The sequence below is a fragment of the Tauraco erythrolophus genome, chromosome 7 (assembly GCF_009769465.1).
Source record: "Tauraco erythrolophus isolate bTauEry1 chromosome 7, bTauEry1.pri, whole genome shotgun sequence".
NCBI classification, from domain to species: Eukaryota; Metazoa; Chordata; class Aves; order Musophagiformes; family Musophagidae; genus Tauraco; species Tauraco erythrolophus.
In genome coordinates, this window is record NC_141471.1 from 21,301,768 (window position 1) to 21,321,476 (window position 19,709).

General features: G+C 37.6%; 1 protein-coding gene across 3 annotated transcripts in view; it reads left to right on the forward strand.

The window, feature by feature from the left end:
* The window catches only part of NEBL (nebulette), a 278,991-nt gene that overhangs the window by 90,621 nt on the left and 168,661 nt on the right, over positions 1-19,709 (forward strand). For all 3 annotated transcript variants that reach the window (XM_086614546.1, XM_086614547.1, XM_086614548.1), the window contains exon 3: positions 1,664-1,748. In XM_086614546.1, coding sequence (XP_086470672.1) covers positions 1,664-1,748 — 85 coding nt within the window. The remainder of the gene's footprint in view (positions 1-1,663; positions 1,749-19,709) is intronic.

Sequence of the window (19,709 nt, forward strand, 5' to 3'; positions counted from 1 at the left end):
AGTATTACTTTTGCATTTCTGAACAGGAAACTTTCAGCTTTTGGCTAAAAATGGAAATTTTCCTTAATTTTTTATGGATGCTTTTTTTTTTTAAATAAAAATGAACTGTTTTTTGCTGAAACCATACACTTCATGGAAATAAAACTTGTAAACGGAAAAGAAAACCTAGCAAAATACAGTTTTTAATGAAAATATATATCGTCTTTACAAAGCACAGAAATTTGATGAGGAGTTCTAGCAACTGACTGGACTAGTTGTTGAAAGAACACATTAGAGGTAGCCTAGAGTTTGAACATGGAAATGTTTAATACTGCATAGACTCAGTCTTCAGGTGCTTACTTATCACTTTGTCCCTCTGTAGAAACTATAATGCAAATGTTACTGTGTCTAAAATGCTATGACTGTTGTCTTGTACCTCTGAAATGTTAGAGGCACAAACGGGGTAGGTGGTAGACATGGGAAGCTGTCAGTGGTAACTGAAAGAGTGAATGCCTCACATGGTTATAAGGTTTTGATTTGAGACTGAAGATGCTGGAAAGTAATTAGTAAGAATCAGTTTCCTGATAGTGTTGCTTGCTCAGAACAATACACCTATTTTGGAATACCCTGTTCAGTTTTATTACTTCCCTCTTTTTGTGTTTTTTCCTAAAAGAGAGCTTTTTGTTTGGCTGTGAAGTTGCAGGATAAATCAATGAAAATGAATAAATCATGGTTCTGAAAGTGAGTAGGATTTGACTATTAAAGATGTCTATAAAATGTCAAAGCAAATAGTAGGAACATACTGCAAAGGTGTAAAATTTCAAATGAGAAGAGAGATGCCTGATAGATTGTAGTTCTGAGCCACTACAGCCTTTGGAAAGCTGGAGAAGGACTTTTTACAAGGGTATGTAGTGATAAGACAAGGGGCGATGGCTTTAAACTGAAAGAGAAGAGATTTCAATTAGATCTAAGGAAGAAATTTTTTACGATGAGGGTGGTGAGGCAGTGGAACAGGGTGCCCAGAGAAGTTGTGAATGCCCCATCCCTGGAAGTGTTCAAGACCAGGTTGGATGAGGCTTTGAGCAACCTGATGTAGTGGAGGGTGTCCCTGCCCACGGCAGGGGAGTTGGAACTAGATGATCTTTGAGGTCCCTTCCAACCCTAACCGTTCTATGATTCTATATATCAGCACTGTATTGACACATTTACCATTAAAGTATCTGATCTTTCTGTACCTGGAATGTACCGGCCTTTATCCTTCTGGTTTCTGCATTAATGGATTTAAGACACCATGGTATACAGCTGTACTCATTGATGCAGCTTTTCAGTTTCTGTAAAACGCTTCTATTTTAAGTCTTTTTCATTTAGGCTTTATTCAGGACATGACTATACCAAGACAATGCAGTTAAACATAGTTTTGTTCACTCCATTGAAAAAATTTGGCTGGTCGGTCTCTACAGTCAGTGGGCAGGATGAATGGGTGGGATTTAAACTCATTACAGGAACCCGTTCATGTTGTTTCTGCAGGGCATGACTGACACAATATTTTTAGAGTAAATACTTCTAACACAAACCCAGTAAACTCTGAAAGAGTTCTGTACACTGTAGGAAAGAGTGCTGGGATGCATTTGACTTTCTAGCATGTGTAAATATTTACTAATTGGCTTTGTGCTTCTTCTTCTAGACATTACCCAAAGCAGTCCTTCACTACAGTGGCTGATACACCAGAAAATCTTCGCCTGAAGCAACAAAGTGAATTGCAAAGTCAGGTAAATCAAATAATTATTTTGTCTCATTAATATTAGACTGTCAGTCCACTTCTCTATAGTTTTTCTAAGTAGTATTAGTATTTCTTTGTACCGATACATAGCAGCACTCTAATTTAATTGTAAAAAATATTTGTAGGTTGGTATAATGCAAAACTCATGGTTTTATTTCTGATCTCACTTATACTAGTTAACATACTATTGTAAGTCCATTGACATCACTAAAATCCTTCATTTTCAACAGTATACGAAGTATCTAAGTAGTTTTTAATGTTTGAAATGTTGTAGCTCAACCCAGAGGGTTCGTTTGCCTTAGAAAAACTGTCATTGTTAGTTTGCATCAAACTTAATCGTAAAATAACTGTGTGATTAACAAACAATTAATTTGTCATTAGCAACTATTTAGAGGCCTTTAATACTTGTCAGCACTGAACTGACTGAATATTCAGTTTATGGATCTGTTATGTCCTCTGTGAACTCCTATACGGAGCAATCTGTAAGCCAGTTGTGATAAACTTGTTATCAATCAAAACTTACATAGGTTAGTAAGAAATATATTGAAATTAAAATATAAAAAAAAAGAAGAAAATGGCAATGAAGACTTTTGTGACCCAAACACGATGTTTGTTTACTACTGTTACTTGGTAGTCCACAACATACGATTTTTATTCATATTAATTCCTTAATACCTGGACAACTCCCCTCTCCCCCGATATCTCTTTCCTATTGTTTGATTTATGCAACCCTAGAAGATGGCCTGGCTGTGTGAGACAATTGATAGTATTTTATTGCATTTTAATTTGTGAAAGTTGGGTGGTGGCTTTTTTTTTTTTTTACTATTGTGGTTTTGGTCTGGATTTAGTTGCAATCTCTTGTTATAAATTGATAATTATCATTGTCAATTAATGTAATAAAAACCTGTAGCAGAAAACAGATAGTAGGCAACAAGAGCTCTGTTGTTTGGGAACCTTTCTGTAGGTTAATGGGTAAAATCAGTGGAGTGCTAAAGAGAAATGCTGGCACAAATATTTAGCGTGATATAAATTTTTCCCAATATAGTTATTGATTATAAAACGTAGAGAAATTCTTTCATGCTGATATTTTGCCATGTGGAAAGAGGAGAGTTTGTGGAATGTACATCTCGTGACTTCAGTGGATTTTTAGAGTGGAGATGCTTCATTTTCTTGTAGTTCAGCGGTTCTGTTACCACTGTCACAGAGGTAACCATAGTCACCGCTCTGTCACAGAGTTGAGAGAACTTGTAAACTGTACTTTTTACAGGTCTGTTTAAAAGAATGTAAACTTCGAGCCTACTGTTTTTTTTAGTATTTTGATAGAAAATGTTGGGATTCAGGAGAATAATAAAACTTTACTCCTCTTTCTGTCAGTTTTTCACTGGATTGTCTTGTGTATCTGAGCATGTACCCACGTGCACATGGGTATATACAAATCTCAGGCCAAAATTAAAGCAGTCAGGTGTATGCTTTGCCCATAGCTACCTCGATCTGCCTATCCCCAGGATATCAGTTACACCATGGCTGAGTTTGGCCGCTGAGACTTTATAAGGATTCAGCTAAATGAGTCTAATTTAGTGGCAGCTCTCTGGTGATGGGCAGAGTGGAAGAGAAGCCAGCTGACTTCCTCACGGCTACATCACCTGCCCTGGGAGCTCGTGGTGAAAAACACTGAGACAAAGATTTCAAGCCTTGTGCTCACAATTCTGTACCTTAACTCTCAGGTGAATCGTGAGCCTTAATCTAAAACGCCCTGAGGGAAGCCTCCAAAACTGTGTATTTTAAAGTACTGGCAAAAGACAGGTTTTAATGGGACTGATTTCTGTAGTACACTTCAACTGGTGAGCTCATTCCAAGTTGGTTAAGAAAAGTATGGGTGAAAGGAATCCTGTTTGGGTGTTTAGAGAGGACAACTCTCCTGTATGAAGTCCAGATAGATCAGAATCTCATTTAGGAAATGTACCTTGTCTTAAAGCAATCTACTGCCTCCATGGTTATTGTGACAATACTTTTGAGGGACTAGTGGCTGTTGAGAATTGTCAGGGAGGTGTAGAGGTCAACTGGTAGGCATCAGTTTGAGTTAAGACTAACATAGTAAGGACTGAAATAATTTCTGGTTTATGACTTTGTGCTATCCCACATGATGGGCTCAGTACATCTCCAGTTTAGCTCATACATTCAAAACTCGCCTGTATCAATTGTCTGTCTTGGCTAAATGTTGACTAGCCCAAGGAGCATGGTCTATTTCTAAAGCCTATAAGAGAAATAGCTTTCCCTAACCTGTTTGAAACGTTCTGACGTGTACTTTAGAAGCATAAGAAAACTTGTTCTGCTATTGTCCTCTATTTGTAAACAGAGGACTTAGTATTCTAGAACTGGATAAGCAGTATCAACAAGAAACTTGGAGTTGGCTTATGTAAACTTGCTGCAACTATTCACAATGCACTGGCATAAAATGTTAGATAAGGATCTACTCAAAACTTGGAAATGGAGAGAAACTGTTGTTAGGCAGTAAAAGATTTGCAGTTGATACAAATATAGTTCTGAATTGTAAGGGCACAAATTTACCTACTTGGAAAAAGGCCATAATCATAGAATCATAGAATCGTCTGGTTGGAAGAGACCTTCAAGATCGAGTCCAACTATTCACCCTGCACTGTCAGGGTCCCTAAACCATGTTGCTCAACACCAAATCTGCACAGTTTTTAAACACCTCCAGGGATGGGGACTCCACCACCTCCCTGGGAAGCCTGTTCCAATACTTCACAACCCTCTCTGTAAAGAAATTTTTCCTGATATCTAACCTAAATTTGCCCTGGCGCAACTTGAGGCCATTCCCTCTCGTCCTGTCATTCATAACGTGGGAGAGACGGACCCCCATTTCCCTACAGCTTCCTTTCAGGTAATTGTAGAGAGCGATAATGTCTCTCATCATCATTTGCTTCCTTGTCGTTGATTCACATCAAGATTCTGTAAAGTAGCCTAGCCTGTAAATTGCTTTAATGCTAAAATAAAGATTGCAGGGCCTTTTCGTGATCCAATTTAGATCTTGTTATAAAATAAAACTGTAAATTCTGAATGATATCTGTAATATTTTGAAGAGTGTAAGGACAGGGAAATTGCCGTCCTGAATCAGCCCTATTGGCCATCTAGTCCATCCTCCTGTCTTTTCAGATAAAGTTGCAAGACTCCCAACTGCAACAAATACATGATATATAATTTGCCATTGTTCAGGTCTCATCCTATTTCAGTGCTGTGCAGTAGGAAAAAAGTGTGTATGTGGTTCAAGAAAAGCTTTTCACATGAAACCAAACTTGTCTGGATAGAATCACATTATTACTACCTTCCAGTATTCATCAGAGCTGCTTGAGCTTTCTGCCAATAAAGTGACAATTTGGGGCTGAACAAATTCTGTGTTAGATAATGTAAAAAGTTATGTTAACTTCTGAGTAAGCAGAAATGCTTTTCTACAGTAATAGCTGCTTTCTAGTTTCTAAGTAAACATCTTTGATGCTTTTAGTTCTGAAGAGGCACAACCCTGTGTTTAACTGCCGGACTCCAAGCATCTTTTCAAAATCCATAGCTTTAGAACTATTGTTTATCTTACTCAGCGAAGCAGGAGGAATTGGTAAAGGAAACACCAATGTTGTATAAGCTGAAAGACATATGTTTTTGTAAATTTGTTGTTATGATTTTAATTTAGGCAGCAATTGATGGCATTTTAAGTTGAAGTGCTGGGTCCTATACCAAGAATCCATTAAGGCCAGCATCAGGTGCCAGGCTGTCATGTTCACATAACATGACAAGAGCAAAACAAACATAACCAAAATACTGTTTTCTGGAGGAGTCAATAGAAAATGGATTGCTCTTTAGAACACTTGGAAAATTATTTTGTTAAGAAGTCAAATGGCAACATTTAAAAGCTTTCCAGAGAACATTCTCCTTCTGTACAATATAATTTCAAAGCTTTTCCCTCCTTTATCCTTTTGCTTCCATGAGCTTTCATTCAGCTCTGTAGTTTGAAGGAGATACAAATGCATTTCAGGAGAGGCCATAAGTTTGATTTCCCGTTCTGGAAAACTCCCCAGTTCAGTGTGCCTTTTGACTGAAGGAAAGCAAGTTTTAAGGTCTTTCATCCTCTAAATAGTATAGGTTTATCTTTATGCATTTCAAATGAAAAATCCCTGTCTTTGTTGGAGGTTAGTGCATTCTCTTACTCCATGGCATAGAATGGAAAATTTCCACATGCACTTCCCTCTCCCAGGTGAACTCAACTATAGAAGCTGCCCATACATTCCTCTCAGCTATGTTTACTTGGGAATTGCCTTCATGTACCTTAGCTATTGATCTCTTTAACTTTGTAAAGAGTGTAAATTGCTCCGTGGCCTTTAGTTCTTGTCCATGGCAATGCTGGGTAGATCAAAAGCAGCAGTTGATCTACCAGTTGATCTTGCAGAAAGAAACAGAGATGTTCTGCAGCAGTTCTTGGCAGGAAGGATATCGAAGTGTCGAATCAAAGGGAGGGCTGATATTTAAGGTGGGTTCTCATACTCCAATGCTTTCTGAGGAAATCTGGTTTCCAGTAAGTCTTGGGAACTAGATACAAAATCACAAGTATTGTCTTATTTCCTTCTTGTCCTAATCTCTAGTGACACAGCCTGAGGCTGCTATCCTTTGAAACTCCCAGTGCTCCTTTTCATATGGGAGAAAATACTTGTACTTCTCTTACAGCAGCTTGGATGACTGAAAGTGTATGGGGTGTTTTTCTGTAGGAAGAAACATACTTGCAGTTTTTCTCGTTAAATAGAGTTTATGAAACATTGATTTTCAAGAGGTACCATGTTTACTTAGGAAACATACCCATCTGAATCAGACTATTACCCTAATAGTCTAATGTTTTAAGAGTTCTTACTCTCTAAGGAATTGCTTGTGTTTATGTCTTTACCTGCCAACTCTTACCAGGATAATCATGGTAATATTGAGCATTTGGAAAAGAACAAACCTCAGAAAAAGGAATAAAAAATCCTTATTGTCAGATGTTTGTCTCTAGGACAGCCACACTCCTCTCTCTTCAGGTTGAAGAAGAGACAGACTCTGCCTAGTGATTCCCTATGAAAGTGTAAGAGACGATGGGTGTAAACTGAAATATGGAAAATTCCATTCATATGCAGGGAAAAACTTTGCCAGTGTGAAGGTGACTGAATACTGGCACAGGTTGCCCAGAGAGGTTGTGGAGTGTCTATCCTTGGAGATTTTCAGAAGAGAACTGGGCACAGTCCTGAGCAATCTGCTGTGGTTGACTGCACTTTGAGTAGAGTGATGCACTAGGTGATCTCCAGAGTTCCCCTCCAACTTCAGCTGTTCTCAGATTCTGTGATTCCTCTCTGTTCTGTCGTTCCTCGGGTTCCTCTTGACCATTTCTGTCGTCTTCCTTCTTGCTGCCTTGTCTTTGCCTCTCTGTTCCAAGAGTATGTGCTAGCAAACCTCCAGCAGATTCTTTTTATTAGCTGTTTTTCTTGATTTGTTAAAAAACTTTTTGAGTTTATATGCTCTATTTCTATGAAGTGTTTGGAATGAACTGCCACAGTGAATGCTATAGGGGAACAAAATGGATTACTAAAGCAGAAATTTAATTAATTTCCCGGGATACCCTGAGTGAGCTCGTTGAAGAAGTCATAGAGAAAATGGAGCTGGAGGCAAAGGTAAAAAATATCCTCTATCACCTGAGGAAAGGAGGAAGAAATATGGGATAGCAAGCAGAGAGGCCTGGTTATAGTTTTACAGGTGATTCTGTAAGTTGTGTCAGAGGACCCTGGCACAGCATTTAAAGATGAGACTTTTCCAGATAGCCATCAGGCGCTGATTATTTATCTGCTCCTCTCTCCAGTTGTCCAGCGTTCTGAACCTAATTCACCACATGTATATGAAGAGAGGGTGAGAGAATAAGAAAAGTGCAGGCTTCTCAGTCATCTTCTTGCTATTACTTGTCAGTGAGAAGTCCTGGAGTAGTTGATTGGGTTTTTGCATTAAAATAAACCCAGACTGCCCACAGAAAGTTCTCCCTTGCTCCCCTGTGAGCCCCTGCACAGTAGCATTTTGCTCGCCTACTAAATGTGATTTTTTTTCGACACGTGGTTTGTTCTTTCTTCCCCTCTGAAGAGTACTGAAATGACTTGTTTTATCTGCATGAGTCAAAGGCATAAAAATCATTCTTGATGTGAATAATACAAAGCTTGGGAGGAGTGCAGGAGGCAGAATGGATTTCAGTCTTCTGGGAAAATGGTTATCATCTCTTCCCTCTTCTGATTATCTTGATGAGTACATGAGAGATTCTGTCTACATCCTGTCCGCACTGGATGGGCTCCTGTTACTGTGCCACCATATATCTATACTGTTTTGGTGGGTTTTTTTGTGTTTTTTTTTTTTTTTTTTCCTTCCTGCCGTTACTAGACAGGCTGTAAAATTCAATATGTGACAGTCGTGCTTCCTCTCCTTTCCTGTCTGCTACTCCTCACTGTCACGGAGGCTGGACCAGTGCACGGTGATAAACAAGTTGTAACCCTGTGGTCAGGAGACACCAGAACGTGAAGCAAAGACACAAACAGTGTGTAGTACTGTAATAGTTGATAAAGAGATTGGAAGACAGAGAGGGAGTTTCTTTGTGGAATACATTGACTTAGTTTTGTGTTACTGATACATTTGTAGCATCCTGAAATTCTTTGATTTCACAGGTGGAAGTACAAATATTTTGCTGGGATGTAAGATATGATTATACACTATTTTTTGAAATAGAAAAGAAGAATGGTTTGCTTTATCTTTAGGTTGTTAAGATTTAAGTCTTAAATCTGATTCCTGCTACTGGCTGCATATCCTACTTTTTTTTTTTTTTAATCTAATATCATTGGCCTGTATAATTCTAAAAAATTTTAAACTGAGTTCCAATGGTAATGTAACAAAATTTACTTGCATAAAGAAGTTAAGATAGTAGTATTTTTTGTTGTTTTTACTTTTTTTATAAAAATAGCTCTTTTTTCTTATGATGTTGACTGTTCTTTTGCCTCTTTTCTTTCTGGGCCAGATCACGCCTTGAACATTCTCTTCCTTTTTTTTGAATCTATGTTATTATGTGTATCTGCATTTGTATCTAAGGGCACAAGTACAGGTTTCAGTGCCTGAGCAAAACAACTGCTTTAGACCATTCTTTTTGTAGTATTTCTTAATTTCTCTGAAAAAAAATCTGCAAAGATGATGGTGGAAGGACCACATTGCTAAGTAAAGATGAATACTCGCCCAACATTCAGAGGAAACTGTAGACAGACTTACATGTGAGCATCTATGGAAAATGTTGACCTATCTAACTTTTCAGCCTTTCACTGTTGATTTGATGATACAAAAGTAAAAGTGCCAGCATTTTTTTTTGCATTAGTGCTTGACCTGTTGTTAATATCCATAGTGATTTGAAAATCTGATGTAATTTGGTAGGGGAAAACTAGAGCTGAACTACATTTAAGCAAGCACAATAGTGTCTGCAGAGACTCAGGAGCAAGCAGCGTAAACTGTTCCTGCTGGCCAAAAAATTAAGTCTATAAAATACATAGTCGCAGAAGAAAAATCACCTCTCCCAAGACTCAGAAGTAGGATGCAAAATGTATAAATATACGGAGATCCATTTTTCTAGCGCATATTGATGAGTTAAAAAAAAATTGTACATTTTCTCTTTCATGTGTCTGTTTCAGATGCACATAATATTTAACTGTAAAAAGTGAAAGGATAATACATTTCCATGAAATATAGGTAATTTTTGTGGTAGGATGAGGGCAGAGTGGTCACGATTATTAAATAGAGTACTTATTGAGCAAAACCATTTTTATAGACTTTCTTATGACATTGAATCAATGTGGAGCAAGTGGGACATCCTTAATAGAAAATCTTAGGATCAATAAAATCAAAAGTGATTCAGACCACCTTTAATTGTACAACCAGCAGTAATAGAAAGGGAACAAAATAAAGCCACAGAATCCATGCTTTTATTTGTAAGTTGAGTTCTGGAATTCTTAACTGCATCAACACTAGTACTGTAATGTCTATAACTATTGTCTCTTGTTTTTCACTTTGTTTCCTTTCTTTGAATTCAAGCTTTTTGAAGCTGTGTCTCTGTTACTTACATATAGTACTTTTATATATTTTATATGTAAATATATTTAAAATATCACTATCTTCTGATTCTCTTGAGCTTCTTTCTGCTGTTTACTTTTGGAACTAGATTTTTTTAATGGTTACTTTGTGCAGCCCTGTTGCAGGAAATTGAATGCTGTGCTTCTTGTTAGTTATGTTTTTGTTGCATTACTGCACAGCATTTAAACCCACATGAAGGAAAAAACGCGTTCAGTTATAGAGAATTTAAGATGAAGAGCAAGAACAGAACAATTGTCACGGGATGTGAGGCATCCAGGGACTGCAAATCAGATGCTGAGGACATATCTGTACTGCTAAGTACAAGAAGGCCAGGAAGAAATTCCTGATCCCAAAGACCAGTAGTATGTACTGGCTTATGTCCACACAGTATATGGCTGCTCCCCTTATAATGGATATATATTTCTTTTCCAGTTAGTAGTTTTTGAGATAGCATGAGAGCTGCATACCAGCTTATCAGAGTGACACTTGCAAAGCATGAAAGTGAGTGTCCGTGAAACCTGATGGCACATGGGGAGTTTGTGAGGCCACTGTCCTTTTGGTTGTGTGGAATGCCAGTTCAGGTTGAATGGAACAAAACTGGTGCAGGCATGTCCATGCTGCCTTTCAGGAGTGCTCCCTTGACTAGAGTAGACACTGAGACGTGCATGGTCTTTCCTTGGGGTTCACAATATAGCAGAGCTGGGAAACATGCTCAGCAGTGAGGGGTATTGAGGTGCCAGTGCTGAGTTTGTTCCCTTGCCCTCTCCTATTTCACAGAGTACCAAAGAAGTCTGTCAAAGCCAGAAAATGAGTTCACATCACTCTCTCTTTCCTTTCTGGGCTTCAGCTCTGCATCTTTCGGTGACTGCCATGTTTAATCAAAAGGGGTCCATGTAGTCTTGATTCCTATTGCTGACACTGTCATTTTTTCCTGAAACACTTCATTCTTATTATGATCAGCAAGAAGAAACTTGTTTTGGTGGGTGACTGTCCTGATCCAGTGTGGAGTATTGGTAATGTCAGCATTAAAAGGAAGGATAGCTAAGGAGCATACCTTTACTTATTCACCTGGGATGTAAAAAAGCAATTTTCAGGAATATGTTTTTAGTCAATACATTGAGTTAGGAGAACTCATTTTATTTTCTGGATGTTGCCAGTGTCTTCCTCCAGTAAGTTATTAGTCTTTGCCCTAGACTTCCATTTGTGTAATGGCAGGGATAAATTATCTCTTCCCCCCCCCCCCCCCAGCAAATTGTAGTGGCTGGCATATTTAATAATTTGAAAGTGGCATGTGAGTATTTTTGTTAATATCCTTTCATCCAGAGTAAAAGCTCAATGTTTTCTTTTCCAATGTGAGATTATAACAATGAATTCTTCGTACATCAAAGCATTGGATTAACCCATTTGGCATTTCACATTGTGACAATTAATGGCTTCCATTTAGTTCCTTATTTTAAGCTCATATCTTTTCAGAAGTACTGACCTGTTTCTTACCAAGGAACAAAGCTAGTCATCCATCTTGTTATAATGAAACCAATTTTTATGTTCATCTGTGGCAATGTCTTAGCAAACTTCAGAGGTTCTGGACTGAGAATTTCTAGAGGCAAGGTTAATTTTTCTCTTCATTTTTTCTTGTCCTTATTCTCATGGCCTTACATTAATGTGTTGAAAGAATATGACAGATGACTATATTTCTCCTAATTGTACTGGTTCTTTGAAAATGTTTTGAATTTGATCCTTACCCCTCTGTAAATTTTTGCTCACAAGGATGAGCCACTCTTACTCTTTAGACATTAGTTTTTTTTCCTGCTAGTGCTACAAGCTCAACCTATCAGTTTTTCTGGTTTGAGGGATTCTTGAGAGTGATCACTGATTGTAGTGTTGTGTTGATTTGCAGATATCCATGGTTCACTTTCATAGGAGAAAGCAAACGGAAAATCTTAGTATGTATTTGAGTTTACCAGTAGATTGACAGATCCAATACTACTCTAACATACCTTTGGAAATTGCCTCAAATCCATAGTTAGTTTGTCCTATAGTTGAATATTTTTTCCTGGCATGCAATAAACTTATTGCATATTTCTATTGTGATGGGAGCGTAGAATTAGAGACAGTTCTATGAGCATGATTATATTTCTTTTTATTTGATGCATTTTTTTCATAGAATTGCATACGCTCTTTAGATCTATACTGCAAAAAAGGAAAATACTGGTTTACCTACAGACTTCTATGTGATTAACTGCAATGTAAGTCTTCTTTTGAAGAGCCTTTGCAAGTATGCATTTTCTTTAGCAGTTACTTGTATCTGCTAAAGTATTTTAAATTGTTAAAGATTTTTTATGTAATAGTTGAGAGTGGTTGGATTTCTTTACCTTTTTGGCTTTTTTTTGAGTGTAACGAAAAAAGTCTATCCAGATGTGTATCTTTGCTTTGTGTAAAACAACTCTCCCCATTACGTGCATTGACAACTGAGTAGTACTCTTCTTAGTAATTCTGTTTTCAGTCAGCATTTGTTCTGGAGGTGGCCTTAATAAAATGACCAGCAAAGCTGCTTAATAGGAAAAATGCAAGCCTGGTGAGAGTGTCACACTCTCTTAATTAGAAGTCTTACAAAATAGAAGCTTTAAGCAAATGAAAAGAGAAAGAGAGAGCTTTAGCCTTAGTGGAGAAATTAAAAACCGAATAAACGAAATCTCTCTTATCCCGTGTTCCCCAACAAAATGTAGTATGCTGGCTTCTGGATTTTGCATAGCTGCAGACGGGCTTTGTCTGCTCCAGCAAGAGACGCTTTTTGCACTTTGAAGCTTTGTGGATGTTTCTCTCTGCCTGACTCTCTCATGACTTTGTTTTTCAGTTCTTGGTAATTTCTGACTGACTGTAGCCTGAGCTGTCTGCTCATGGTGCAAAATGCACTTGTTATACGTTGAGCATGACTGTGAGGAGGAGAAAGGAGAAACTGGCCTTGGTTTCTTGGTTTTTTTTTTTTTTTTGCCTGGTGGTGCAAGGCCAAAACAACACATGAATCAGAAATTGCACGGTATTAGGCCTTTCAGAGTATTTGGAAGAAGAAGAAAGGCGGGAGGGTTCCTGGGCAGTCCTACCCCTTGACCCCAATAAAATGCCATGAGTGTTTGTCAGCATTTTAGTTGGTCATTTTCCTGATGCTTAGGTTACTTATTGATGGGGCTGTTTTAGATCCAAGAAATATATTGTCCTCCTGATTTATTCTCAGATGGTGCAGGGACCATTCAGAGTTCAATGATTTCTTGTAACTGCTGCCTTGCAGGATGGATTGAGGTCTATTCGGGGTGATAGTTTGTCAGGTAGTGCTATGCTTGCAGGAGATTATGTTGATGGGCTTTCAAGTGAAAGGGTCAGGAAAGAAAGAGAAAGGAAAAGAGTAGGATTAGTATAATGTTTAACCTTGCCTAAAACAAAGTGAGTGGATGAAAATACTAAATGTTTTCATTGCACAAAACGTTAGAGCTTTGAAGATATTTGGTGGAAACTTCCCCCCCGCCCCCCGCAAAGATTTAATGTTGGAATCTGCCTGGAGCACAGTTTTAATTTTTCCAGTAGCTTACTAGACTGTAAATTTTGAAGGGAAAAATACCTAAGCTGTTTGAATTAAAAAAAAAAAAAAAAGCAGGGGGGGGAAAAAAAAGCTGTTGCCTGCTGCCTCTTCTGGTCCTTTGGCACTGAATAATCAAATTAGAAACCCAAACTAAAAACACTTATTTGATATAAATGAGCAAAATTTAAATATTTTGTATTTATATAAACTTACAGTTCAGTTCAGTTTTATTTAAAATTTAAACGTTTCTATGTAAATATAGCTACATTTAGTATATTGATTTTTTATTTCTTGTGAAATAAAAATAGTTGAATTTCACTTGAAAGAAAATATTTTTGCTGGGTAAAATTAAGCATAAATTTCTTGTTTTATTTTTATTTCAGGAAGTGTAGATAAATTGCTTTAGAAGGAAAGTCGCAAATGTGAATAAAGCTACCACTTACATATCAAGAGCTGTGCTCATTTTTGCAATATAAGATAACTTTTTAATAGCGTAATATAATTATCAGTAAATGAATCGTTGATATAAACTTAAATGTAGAAGCAAGATCAGAAGAACAGTCCAAGTTGCTCAGCCCTATTGAGAAGGAAGTAAGAGCAGTAAGTGTGTTGAAGATGGGATGCTCCAGTGCCTGAGTGATAAGGCTGGAATGTGAACACCTGTCGCAGAGGCAGGTCAAGCACACCATGCAGGACCATTTGATATAAATGAGCTGTGGGATACATGGCTTGTTTTGATCAAAGGGAAATATTTTGATCATATATAAGAGGAAAATAAAAAAATCAAATAATGGTGTATTTGACTTGGGTAGTGGTTTTCTGCTACACTGTTGGCCTTGCGTTGTTAGTACCATGCCTTGTGAACACAGTGACCTTTGCCACCAGCCTGAGCCTCTGGTCACTCCTTATGGAATAAAATGAGCACTGGAGTCTCGTGATACTGCTGCTGCTGTCTTCATCAGCTGCTGCAACAGAAGCTACTCTTCCTTTTCCATCATTTAAAATTTAACTCTCTCTTTCAGTTATATTCCATCCTTTTCCAATCTCTCATCTTATTTTGCAGTCTTAAGCCCAGCTCTTGCGTATGGTCTTTGCTTTTAGTCATCGTAATTCTACTTTGCAATCTAGGCTGCCAGGTTCTCGTGATAACACGTGAATTGAGCATGCAGGAATTGGAATATTTTGAAATGAGTGATACTAATGCAAAATGGAGCTTCCACTCTGGAAGGTTGTCAGCAAGGCACAGCACCAGAGATGGCAGAGCTCAATGGGTCAGCAGCTGCCAAGTGGAGATGTGGAGGGGATGTGGAGGGCAGGCAAAAAGGGAGGACTGATGGTAAAATACTGTGCTTAAGGTAGAGTCTAAGTTCAGGTAGAGTCAGACATTAGGGAAGCTTTCAGCGCATGGAGAACTGTGCTAAGCTGTGCACCTGGCTGTGCTGAGAGCTATCTCTCTGGACTGCAGCTCCATCACCCCTGCGCTCTGAATGAGTTATAGTTGCAAATACACACATATTGATGATGGATGAAGTCAGTAGGTGAAAACTTTTAAAATTCTGGTTTTTGTAGATGCCAAAGCCATAGGGCAGTATTCTTCTGCCATCTGGGAGGTAATGTGACCTCGATGGATAAGAACATCCAAAATAGGTTGTATGAACAGTGCCCCTAAAAATGCCTTGTTGTGCCCCCGATTCTTTCTTACATAGGAGGCAGTATTTGAATACTGAATGACATGATAACCAGACCAAATTGGCTTTGCAGGGGACTGGAGTCAAATGTAAAAAAAAAGACTGGGGGGTGTGTGTGTGTGTGTGTGTGTGCACATCAGAAGTCTAGTGAAGGGCACATCTGCTATCCTGAACCAGCAAGTTGTGGAAAGTTGTGCTAGTCATTTTATAGCACCCTATAGAATGTTCTTGTTCCTGGAAACATGGTGAGGGGGGTCACCAAGAACTCCTCTGGTTTAATGTTTTGCTTCTGCTGCTTCCTTCTGTTCAGAAAAGATAGGAAGAAACTTCATGGTGACCATAGATATTGAAGGTATTTATTTTAAATAGAAGCGTCAAGTGGGAAGTTAAATATGTAATTTGGCCTCTCTCTCCAAGGGAAGTCCCAGGTGCTTCTGGTGAGTTGAGGAATGAATGTTTATAAATGTTCTTAACAGGCTTCTCTATTTAATTTTTCATTAGACTTTGTTTAATGGCAAGCGATTTGACATAAGCATCAATTCCTGGAGCATTTAAGTTTCTGATTTGTTACCTCTGTATACTTTCAAGAAAATTGTGTTTTACTAGTTAAGAGTTTATGTACATTGGGGTCTTCTTCATTAGTTTTGTTACTGAGCTCTCTGGAGCCATTTGGGTTTTATATCTCCCTAATGAATGATGAATCTCCAGATCTGATGTACAAAGAATACAGGAATATGATTTTTTGTTTTGTCAATAATGAACAATTCTAGTGGTTAAAATTTTTATTTTATTACTCTTCTGAGAAACCAGTTTATTTAATTTTCTGATTATGACTCTGAATGGATTTTTGTCTGCTCCTGTAAGCTTTAAAGGGGCAGAAGTATTTAAGATCTACTTCAGCAGTGTTACAGAGCCCAGTATTACCAAAGCACAAAGTGTTGATTTTAAATATGACTACCCAGATAATCAGGAAGAAGATGTAGGCTAAAATAAAGGAAAGGTTAGGTGTATATTCAGACATATTGAGAAACTGGCAACTCACCACTGGATTTGCACTTATTCCAGATCAGTCTCATTAGTTGAAAGTGTGATTTGTGAATGACTAAATTTTTTTATATGCTAGAAATGACAAATTCAAAACATCATTTTGAATGACTTTTTTTTTTTTTTTTCAAAATGTTAGCCCAAAAGTTGAAAACAGTGGAAGTTCAAAAGTTGAAAAAATGCTTTTAGAATTTGGATATTTAACTTTTAGAAAACAAATAGGAAAAATTTTCAAGTGAAAAAAATATTAAGAGTTAAAGTTGATGCATAAAATGTTTCTGAGTTTTCAGATACTGTCCCCTCCATTTTTAAATTTTTTTAAAAGTTTGTTAGAAAATACTTGTGGAAACCTTTCACACAACTCTGTTCAAGAGACCAGGAAGGCTTAGCTATTTTCTGCTCACTCTGTATGGTAACGACTTCCAGCCACCTTCTTTTCTCTCGCTTCTTACATCCAGTAGAAGCAGAGAAAAATAGTATCTCAGACAGGTAAGTTCTCTCTTCTGGTGAACAAACCTCAAAGCAACAGCAATAAGAATTCCTCCTTAAACACACCGAACCAGATCCTCAACTCATATGAAACGATTTTATCTCAACGATTTCCTTTGTCTCCCGAGGTAGCTGAAACTGGCCTTTGGTATTGGAGAATGACAGCTTTTGCTGTCAATGGGAACTGCAGTGTTTTCAGCATGGAAATTAATTTTCTGTAATAAGTGTATTTAAGGTCATCCATATGCTTATGAAAAATTCAGTTTTGAGACAAAGCACCAGCGATGTGAAAAAATTGTGGCAAATAGAACCTGTAGGACTCTGTCAAGCATATTAAATGAAAGTTAGTTTTATCCACTTTTAATAATTACAATATAAAATAAATAAGATTGTTTAACTCATTCTTTGCAAATGTTCCTTTGACTCCTTAAATCATGTAAGCCTGAAAGATGTTAGTCCAGTGAGTTATTTTTAATATCTATAAATCATGCCTCTGATGCAGTTAAAACAGAGAAGTTTTTTGGCTTGAATGGAGTATTTCAGTAATAGGTATTTCTCTAACATACACTGAAGGAAGCTAATATTTTATTTAAAAATAATATGGTTTTAATTTTTCATTCATTTCCCTCTGCTTCAAAACTTTGGGTACATCACTGATGATGGGAATTAGAACTTGGAATTTTACCGAAATCAAAGGAAAAAATGCCTTTGCTGAAATGAGCTGGCAGTGTAAAGTCACAGCAGGAACTTTCTCCGCATGGTTCAGTCATGTCTAGCTACCTGGGAACTGGATGCAATATAGCTGCTGCTGTAGCATGGGTCTTCAGCTAAGTGAGTTTATTCAGCTGAGTAGTTCATATTGCAAGAACAGTTAAACAGCAGTACTTTAGTATCTTGGATATCTCTCTGTGAGGCTGTATGGAGCAATGTAGGCATTGAGTCTGTAAATAAATTGACTGCAAAAGCCTTCACTTGGAATCATAGTTAAGTGCCAAAATGCAAATTTCAGCTAGGAACTTCTGGATATCCAGATATTTCGATATCTGGATATCTGGTTTACTAGAGATTGGTTTTTTTTTCCAGTTGTATGCTGATGTTATTACAAGTGTCTCAGAAATACAGTACCAAAGAAGTCAAGTAAATCATCTTTGTTATGCCAGTTGGCTATTAAATGATAAATACTAGTATTGTAAGGAAAACAAAAATGAAGTGTAGCTTTACACTGGAATAGTAATTTGAGGGGAAATAGTCAGCAAATATAATCCTAGGGTTAAACTGGACATTTATCAATAACGTTGCTTTACAAATAAATAGACCATTTCCTTTTTGTAATCTTTGGGATGACAGCAGTAAATTATTCATCTGGAAACTCTGTTTCTGTACTGAATTGATGGCTGAGGTTCATTGTGCTTACAAGGCTGATTCATGTTCGCCATGTAAATGGTTGAATGGCTGGCTGTTGTTAGTACCTTGGTAATGAGCTGCAGCAGTGATGGGGAGATGTTGTCTGTCTAAGCGAAAAGACAGATATTTCACCTAGGAAAGGAAAGGTTGGGAAAATGTATTTCCTGTTTGATATTTTATTTAAAAGAATAGATCAGAAAGAGACATGTGACTTACAATTGGTGTATATCAATCCTATCTTCCTTTACTTAACCTGGTTTTTCTTCTTTGAGGCATGTGTTCTTTGCAGCAGAAATGAAACCAATATTAACAACTGCCCTGACCCTGATTTGGAAATAAATTACTGAAGTGTATTATGTCTTAAGGGTGTTTGCTCTGTGTATATTTCAATTATTGTAGAAATGTATGCTGTTGAAAAACAGAGGTTATTGCCCTGCTTCTTTCTTACCTCGCTTTCAATCAAATCTGATTTCTGTTACCATAGCATTGCCTGCTCGTATGCTGCTCAGTCCAGTGCTGGTTATTTGTGCATATTTTCTATTTGTGTGGCAGTTCTTACTCTTTCTGAACTAATAGCCTCTGTCCAGTATTTTTGGTCTATCCAGGGGGGGTGGGGTGGGGGGTGGGGGAGGTGGTCAGGCAGCTGTTTTTCACAACTGATGCAATGGCTAATATGTTTCCTATGCATGAAGGCAGACTTTTATTCAGTACCCCTGGGGACTGTAAACATCATTTTTATCATGTTGGAACTACAGGCTCTGTCAGCCCAGTGAAGTTGTTCTCAATTAGTATGAGGCAGTCCAATTCAGAAGGGAATAGCTGCTCCTGTTCCAACCCATTTTTCTTTGAGTGTTGCCTACACTGATTTCCAGCTGTTACTGTGCTGCTTTGGGGAGCTAATGGGGTTCATTGGGAACATCTATCTCAAAAGGAAATGCCTGAGTCAGTGTCTAGTTGAATGATTGGGGATTTTCACACACACAAAAACCAGTTAATACCCACTTAGCTAATTATCGCTCGATGTATGTGATCACCCTTTCCAGTCCAGTAATTAAAGAAAATTAAGTGGAACCTTGCTAATTTGCACTAACATTGGGAACAACCTATTGCCAATTACTGAATTTTGTGAATTAGTGCAAATGAAAACAAGCACTTTTTACAAACTATAGACTAACGTGCTGAACTTTACCCAATAATGCCACATTATTATTACACTGCCAATAACCCAACTGTACATACAGGGGAAGTTAATATGTTATAAATTGAGGATAGAATCTTTTTTATGCTGAAGTTCACCCTTTATTAACTGTGTAAAAATTACTATACTGAGGTCTAAAGTCATACAATTCTTCTTGAATACCATTCTTCTCGAATACCATTCTTCTCTTTTCTGATATGGTTCAATGAGACCTTTAGCAATCTCCTTACATTCTGATATAACTTAAGTTTCTCCTTTTTTGAAGCAGCTGCAATTGTCCCCATGGCTGCTGGAGCCAGCACAGCATCTTGCTTTGATCCTTTTGAGCTGTTGCAAGGGGCTGAGAAGCCAGATAACACAGCCCTTCTGAAAATCCAG